The sequence below is a fragment of the Halichoerus grypus genome, chromosome 1 (genome assembly GCF_964656455.1).
Source record: "Halichoerus grypus chromosome 1, mHalGry1.hap1.1, whole genome shotgun sequence".
Taxonomy (NCBI): Eukaryota; Metazoa; Chordata; class Mammalia; order Carnivora; family Phocidae; genus Halichoerus; species Halichoerus grypus.
Window position 1 is genome coordinate 198,735,113 of NC_135712.1, and position 8,650 is coordinate 198,743,762.

The following is an 8,650-nucleotide window of genomic DNA, read 5'->3' on the forward strand; positions in this document are numbered from 1 at the left end:
CTATCCAATAATAAAACATAAAGCAATTAGAAATCCCTTAAATATATACTACTTCTGGGGCACATCCACCAAGTTAGCAATGGCAGGCCCACTGCATGGCTGGCGGACAGAAATGTAAATACTTCAGTGGACTAGTAGAAGGGGCAATATCTCAGTGAGTTTTGTCAACAGCTAGAGTGGCTCTTAACTCCACAGTACCTACAAATGGTACTACACAACTGAACACGTATCTGAACATTGTCTTGATTTTGCTCCCTGCTGTTTCAATAGCAATCGCTCCAACCAAGGTGAGTTTCTAGATGTTGGGCCATGTCTAATTCTCACAGGCCCCATAGTCCCTAGGCCCAGTGCTGGACACAGAGCCACTGCTCAGTTAACACACATAGCTGAATTGACATGCTTTCATAATCAGAAAATAGGCAAAAGGAAAAAGACAAGGATGGGAGAGCAGTGAAAGGAAGGGAGAAGGGGAAGAAGCTATAGAAGTAACTCTATTACTAATTAACTAATAGGAAGGGGAGCCTTTTTCTATGAAATCAATACAACTATAAGATCCTCAGTATCAGAGTATATAACCAGAAAACTTACCCAGAGCCTGAGGGAATACTGAGCATCTCTTTGATATTCCAGACATTAAAATTCATTTCTTATGGTTAGCCCTATTAAAAAGAGAGGAATATTAATTTAAAAGGTTAAGATAGTATAACTTTCCCCTAAAGATTACTCTACTGGTAACTATTATATGTAGATGAGGACATTTCAGCAACTATATTTCCATCCATTTGGCGAAAACTCCCATTACACATGTCAGAAACAGGTATTTTCAAGGCACCTGGCTGGCTCAGTCAGTGGAGCATGTGACTCTTGATCTTGGGGGTTATGAGTTTGAGCTCCGTGTTGGGTGTAGAGATTACTAAAAATAAAATCTTTTAAAAAAGAAAAGAAATAGGTATTTTCTGCTATTAAACTGCATACAAATCCCTTCCTTATTAATACTAGTCATCTGTGAAACAGTAAATTTGCATTCCATCTTTTGCTCTCTCGTCCTTTTCTCTTGCCATCCTATTAATAATCTACTTTTAGGAAAAGACCAATAAACTCTATTTTTCATTGCCTGATACAATGAATGACTTGATCTATAACCTCTTCCAAGACTAGTTCTCCCCAGATCATAGGATATGGGAATGCCAAGAGTGCTATCGAATTTGGGCAATAAAGAAGCTTGATGAAGAGTGAGCGCTTTGGGCAAACTGCTTTCCCACACCTCTTATGACAATACCTCTTATTGCCTACTTTGCTCATTGCCAACACAACATACTGCACACTATGGTTCATTATTATGATCATAGAGCCTGGATTTTATAAAATAAGCCCAATTTCTAAATTTTGTCTACCTGATCTCACAGAACATTCATATTTATCAGATTATATATTACCATTGAGGGCATCAGAAAATGATTCCCACACAAATGGTAGGCATATGTGACCAAACATCAAATACTGTCCCAACAGAGATCTAAATAAAATGAAACACAAGTTCTAAATAAATATAGACATTTTAGTATACTTTTTATATAATTTAACCTTGTTTAGAGAAATCTGTTACATTGAAGTTTTCTGATTTTTTAGAAAAATAGATGCACTGGGGTGTTTATAACTACTTGTTTTGCAAGAATATTAAGCATAGATCACAGGATCAAAGGGTGAAAGGCATTATCATTTACATAACCCTGCTATGTGTTGGGTACAGTACTAGATATGTTGCAGGATACAAGGTTAATGATTTTGTGAGGCAGATGTTATACAAACTTAGAAGTTTGTAAGGACTCACATGGACTAAATAATTAGTTCAAGTTCTATCCAAATTTGGAGGTAAATATGTTCTATGCTAGGTCAACCCATTACCAAAGGCCATGCACGTTGTGCTCTTGTTTCTCAACACTGGGTCTGTCTTAGATACTTTCTAGAACCAAGCAACTCTCTATTTCTCCCTTTATGAGCAGCTTGGTAATGACTTGAAAGGACATGACTTTAGAGGAACAAGATCAAGATTCAGATCCTGACTCCTGCATTTATAGTGTGAACTTGGGCAAATTAGCTAAGCTCTTTGTTTTTTGGGTTTTTTCTTTTTTAAGATTTTATTTTTAAGTAATCTCCACACTCAATGTGGGGCTCAAACTTACAAACCTGAGATCAAGAGTCTCATGCTCTACCAACTGAGCCAGACAGGAAACCCAAATTAGTTAACTTCTTTGAATCCCAGTTTCCTCATCAGTTAAATGAAGACAACGCCTATCTTTAAAAGTGGGGACAGGGATTCAAGAACATGAATATCCAGTGCCTGGATATGGATACAGGCACTTTTTAGGTGCCTAATTACTTCCTTAGAGACTGTGGCTTCACCATTTTCAAATAAATCTATGGTCTCCTGGACACTTTGACATTCACCTACTCTCAGTTCAAAGGACTCTCATATGTAACACACCAAGTCTCTCACACTCACCTAGCTGAGAAGAATAAAGTTACTGCAAGGTTGGGACTAAATACCAGAGTTAATTATTTTGTCTCAGCACTCCTGAACACAGTTTAGACTGTGTAGAATACCTTCAAAGAAGTTCAATGTAATATTACTATCTCATGATACAAATAAATTAATAAAATACCTCATTGAGATGAAAACTGAAGAAAATTCATTTTAAAAACTGGCTATATTGTCCGGGCAGGTTCGCAAGTGAATTCTACCAAACATTTAAGGAAGAAATTATGCCAATTCTCTAAAATCTCATCCTAATACCAAAACCAGACAAAGATATTGTAAGAAAAGAAAACCACAGACCAAGATCTCTCATGAACATAGGTACAAAATCCTCAACAAAATATTAGCAAATTGAATGCAACAATATATAAAAAGAATTATACACAACTGAGTGATATTTATTCTAGACATGCAAAGCTATTTCAACATTTGAAAATCAAATAATGTAAACCATCACATCAACAGACTAGAGAAGAAAAATCATATGATCATATTAATGATATTTAAAAAGCATTTGGGGTGCCTGGATCACTCAGTTGGTTGAGTGTCTGACTCTTGATCTCAGCTCAGGTCTTGATCTCAAGGTCATGAGTTTAAGCTCTGTGTTGGGCTCCATGCTGGGCGTGGAGCCTACTAAAAAAAAATTAATTAATTAACTTTTTAAAAAGGCATTTGACAAAATTCAACACCCATTAATAAGAAAAACTCTCAGCAAAGTAGGAAATAGAGGGGAACTTCCTCAACTTGATAGAAAACATCTACACGAAATTCCAAAGCTAACATCATACTTAATGATGAGAAACTAAAAGTTTTCCCTCTTCAGATCAGGAACAAGGCAAGGATTCCCCCTCTTCTCTCAATACAACATTGTACTAGAAGTTCTAACTAATGAAATAAAACAATAAAAGGAAATAAAAGGTATACAGATTGGAAAAGAAGAAATAAAACTGTCTTTGTTCAAGACCACATAAGTTTCTATGGAGAAATCCAAAAGAAGTGACAAATAAACTCCTGGAACAAACAATTATACCAGTGTTGCAAGATAAAGATTAATACACAAAAGTTAATCACCTTCCTATATACCAGCAATGAACAAATGGAATTTGAAATTAAAAACACAATACCATTTATATTAGTACCCCTAAAATACTTAAGTATAAATCTAACAAAATATGTATAAGATCTATATGAAGAAAAACACAAAATTATGATGAAAGATATCAAAAAAGAACTAAATAAGTGGAGAGATATTCATGTTCATGGATAAGAAGACTCAATATTGTCAAGATGTCAGTTTTTTCCAACTTGATCTCTATATTCAATGCAATCTCAATAAAAATTTGAGGAAGTTATTTTGTGGATATTGACAAACTGATTCTAAAGTTTATATGGAGAGGCAAAAGATCCAGAATAGACAACACAATATTGAAGGAGAAGAACAAAGTCAGAGGACTGACACTACCCAACTTCAAGATTTACTATAAAGCTACACTAATCAAAATAGTGTGGTATTGGCAAAGGAAAAGACTAATAGATCAATGGAACAGAATAGAGTGCCCAGAAATAGACTCACTCAACTACAGTCAACTGATCTTTGACAAGGGAGCAAAGTCAATAAAATGAAGAAAACATAGTCTTTTAAACAAATTGTGCTGAAACATCTGGATATCCACATGCAAAGAAAATTTAGACACAGACCTTATACCTTTCATAAAAAATTAACTCAAAATGGATCATAGACCTAAATGTAAAATACAAAGCTATAAAAAAAAAACTCTTAGAAAATAGAATAGGAGAAAATCTAGATGACCCCCACATTTGCCAAAGACTTTGTAAATACAATACCAAAGACATGATCCATGAATGAAAGAATTAATAAGCTGGACTTCCCTAAAATTAAAGACTTCTGCTCTGTAAAAACATGGTCAAGAAAGTGAAAAGACAAGCCACATACTGGGAGAAAATATTTGCAAAAGACATCTGAAAAAGGTATCCAAAATAACGAAAATATACAAAGAACACTTTAAAAAAAAATTACTTATTTTTTTAAGTAATCTCTACACCCAACATGAGGCTCGAACTCATGACCCTGAGATTAGGAGTCACATGCTCCACTGACCAAGTCAGCCAGGTGTCCCAAATATACAAAGAACTCTTAAAACTCAATAATAGGGGCGCCTGGGTGGCTCAGTCATTAAGCGTCTGCCTTTGGCTCAGGTCATGATCCCAGGGTCCTGGGATCGAGCCCCACATCGAGCTCCCTGCTCCGCGGGAAGCCTGCTTCTCTCTCTCCCACTCCCCCTGCTTGTGTTCCTGCTCTCACTATCTCTCTCTGTCAAGTAAACAGATAAAATCTTAAAAAAAAAAAAAACTCAATAATAAAACAAACAACTTGACACATATATCAATGGAATAGAAAAGAGAGCCCAGAAATTAACCCATGCATATATGGTTGATTAATTTATGACAAAGGAGCCAAGAATATACAATAGGGAAAGGATAGTCTCTTTGATAGTGCTGGGAAAACTGGACAGCCACATACCAAAGAATGAAACTGGACCCTTGTCTTACATCACATACAAAATCAATTCAAAATAGATGAAAAATTTAAGTTTAAGACTTGAAACAGTTAAATTCCTATAGGAAAACATAGGGGGTAAGCTCCTTGACATCAGTCTTGGCAATGATTTTTTGGACTTGACATGAAAAGCAAAAACAACAAAAGCAAAAATAAACAAGTAAGACCACATCAAACTGAAAAGTTTCTACACAGCAAAGGAAACCATCAACAAAATGAAAAGGCAACCTGTGGAATGGGAGAAAACATTTGCAAACCATATATCTGATAAAGGGTTAATATCTGAAATATATAAAGGACTTGTACAACTCATAGGAAAAAACTCAAACAAACCAATTAATAAATGGGCAGAGGAACTGAATAGACATCTTTCCAAAGGAGATACACAAATGGCCTAAGGTACATGAAAAGGTGCTCAACATCACTATTCATCAGGGAAATGTAAATCAAAACCACACTGAGATGTCATCTCACACTTTTCAGGATGGCCATCATCAAAATAACAAGAGATAAATATTGGTGAAGATATGGAAAAGAGGGAAACTGTGTATTGTTGGTGGTAATGTAAATTGGTGCAGCTACTATAAAAAATAGTATGGGGTTTACTCAAGAAATTAAAAATAGAACTACCATATATAATCCAGCAATCCTACTTCTGGGTATATATCCAAAGGAAATGAAAACAGGATGTCAAAGAGATATCTGTACTCCATGTTGACTGCAGCATTACTCACATAGTCAAGGTATAGAAACAAACTAAGGATTTCTCAATGAAAGAATGGATAAAGAATGTAACACACACACACACACACACACACACACACACACACACACACACTGGAATATTATTCAGCCATGAGAAAGAAAGAAAGTCTGCTATTTGTGACAACGTGAAGGGAACCTAAGGGCATTATGCTAAGTGAAATAAGCCAGACATAGAAGACAAATACTGCATGGTTTCATATACATGTGGAATCTTAAAAAAAAAAAAAGAAAAAAAGTCAAACTTATAGAAACAGAGAGTAGAAAAGTGGTTACCAAAGGCCAGAGGGTGGGGGAAATAGGGAGACACTGGTAAAAGGGTACAAACCTTTAGCTATAAGATTAATAAGGTCTGAGAACCTAATGAATAATGTGGTGAGTGTAGTTGATAATATTGTATTGTATAATTGGAATTTGCTAAGAGAGTAGAACTTAAATGGTTTCACCAAATAAATAAATACACACATACATATATAAACAAACAAGTGATATAAGAGGTGATGAATGTAAATTAACTAGATGGGGGAGATCCTTTCACAATGTCAAGTCATCATGATGTACACTTTAAATATATTACAATTTTGTCAACTGTATCTCTTTAAGATGAAAAAAAAAAAAACCTAGGCAAAAACCTAACAAGAAATGTCCAAAAGCTATGTGAAGAAAGCTATAAACCATTCCCAAATAATGAGAAAGATACATCATGTTCATTGATAGAAAGAATCAACATCACAAAGATGTTAAATCTATCTAGGTTAATTTATAACTTTGAAATGTCCCGATAAAAATACCATATTTTTTTTTCTACAGGGAGAAAACTGATTATAATGCTCATTTGGAAATGAAAACAAGCAAGACCAGCCAGGAAAATCCTGAAATAGAAAAAGAGGAAAGAGGAGAAGGAAAAAAAAAGAGTGGCGGGGCGGGGAAGCCAGCCCTCCCAGGTATTAAAAACATATTATAAAGCTTCTATAATTTTACAGCATTATATTAGTACATGTTTAGATAGACAAGCCAGTAGAATAGATTATAACAATAGATCTAATTGAAAGTGGAAATGTATATGAATATATGATAAAGGTAGCATCTCAAATATAGAGGAGAGAAAGACATTTTATTTATTTTTAAATATTTTATTATTTGACAGAGAGAGACACAGCGAGAGAGGGAACACAAGCAGGGAGAGTGGAAGAGGGAGAAGCAGGCTTCCCGTGGAGCAAGGAGCCCGATGCAGGGCTTGATCCCAGGACCCTGGGATCATAACCTGAGCTGAAGGCAGATGCTTAACCGACTGAGCCACCCAGGTGCCTCGAGAAAGACATTTTATTAAGTAGAGTTGAGGGGCGCCTGGGTGGCTCAGTCGTTAAGTGCCTGCCTTCGGCTCAGGACATGATCCCAGGGTCCTGGGATCGAGCCCCGCATCGGGCTTCCTTGCTCCACAGGAAGCCTGCTTCTCCCTCTCCCACTCCCCCTGCTTGTGTTCCCTCTCTCACTGTCTCTCTCTGTCATATAAATAAATAAAATCTTTAAAAAATAGTAATAATAAAATTTAAAAAAAAGTAGAGTTGAGGGGTGCCTGGGTGGCACAGTCAGTTAACTGTCTGACCCTTGGTTTCGGCTCAGGTCATAATCTCAGGGTCCTGGTATCAAGCCCTGAGTAGGGCTCTGCATTCAGCAAGGAGTCTGCTTGTCGCTCTCCCTCTTCTCCTCCCCTAGCTCTCTCTCACATAATTAAATAAAATCTTTTTTTAAAAAAAGTAGAGTTGGGATAACAGAACAGCTATATGAAAAAAGATTAAGACTGAATCTAGTCCTTTCATCATACACTACAAAATATCCAAGTGGATCAGAGATCATATAAAAATAAAACCATAAAAGCACTGGGGGGGGGGGGAAGCTGATAAATTCCTCTATAGCCTGGATGTGGGGAAAACTTTGATTCAAAATCCAGAAGTAATAAAACACCGATAAATTTGACTACATAAATTTTTTAAAAAGATTTATTTATTTGAGAGTGAGTGAGTGGGAGGGAGAGGGAGAGAGGATCTGAAGCAACTCTGCACTGAGTACAGAGCCAGACGTGGGGCTTGATCCCAGGTCTGAGAGATCATGACCTGAGCTGAAATCAATAGCCAGATGCTTAACTGACTGAGCCACCCAACGCCCTGACTACATAAAATTTTTTAAAAGAACATTTTGTGGGGCACCTCAGATGGTTAAGTGTCTACCTTCAGCTCAGGTCATGATCTCTGGGTCCTGGGATGAGCCCTGCCTCCGGCTCCATGATCAGTGGGGAGTCTGCTCCTCCTTCTCCCTCTCCCTCTTCCCTGCCCACCCCCCACTCATGCTCCCTCTCTTTCTAAACTGAATAAATAAAATCTTTAAATAAATAGAACATTTTGTTTCATATAAAAGTCTTATAGAAAATGGTCAAGACATATGAGCCAATAATTCACATCCAGCTTTTGGTCTTGAAATACCATTCACCACTAAAAGGAACCAGGTCTGGGGCAGGAAATGTGCAAGATGAGTCTGGGACATCTTGTTGTCCCAGAGAACAAGGAAGTTATCAGACTACCAGGACTAAAGACTACTGAAGAGCTAACTTAAAGGGGTTTCCTCTGTTAAATTTATAATTATATTTTTTAAAACCCTCATCAGTCACTTTGGAGGATAGGCAACCAACTTATTATTCTGAAAATTGGTAGGATAGACAAGAGAATCAATCATTTATCTTACCTTTCTAGAATAGATGTACCTCAAGGTAACCAACA

At 36.5% G+C, this 8,650-nt stretch overlaps 1 protein-coding gene across 1 annotated transcript in view; it reads right to left on the reverse strand.

The window, feature by feature from the left end:
* IHO1 (interactor of HORMAD1 1) overlaps positions 1-644 on the reverse strand; it is a 29,724-nt gene extending 29,080 nt beyond the window's left edge. Inside the window, exon 1 of the mRNA XM_036100555.2 lies at positions 589-644. Within this exon, the coding sequence (XP_035956448.2) occupies positions 589-644 (56 nt within the window). The remainder of the gene's footprint in view (positions 1-588) is intronic.
* Positions 645-8,650: the final 8,006 nt, after the last annotated feature.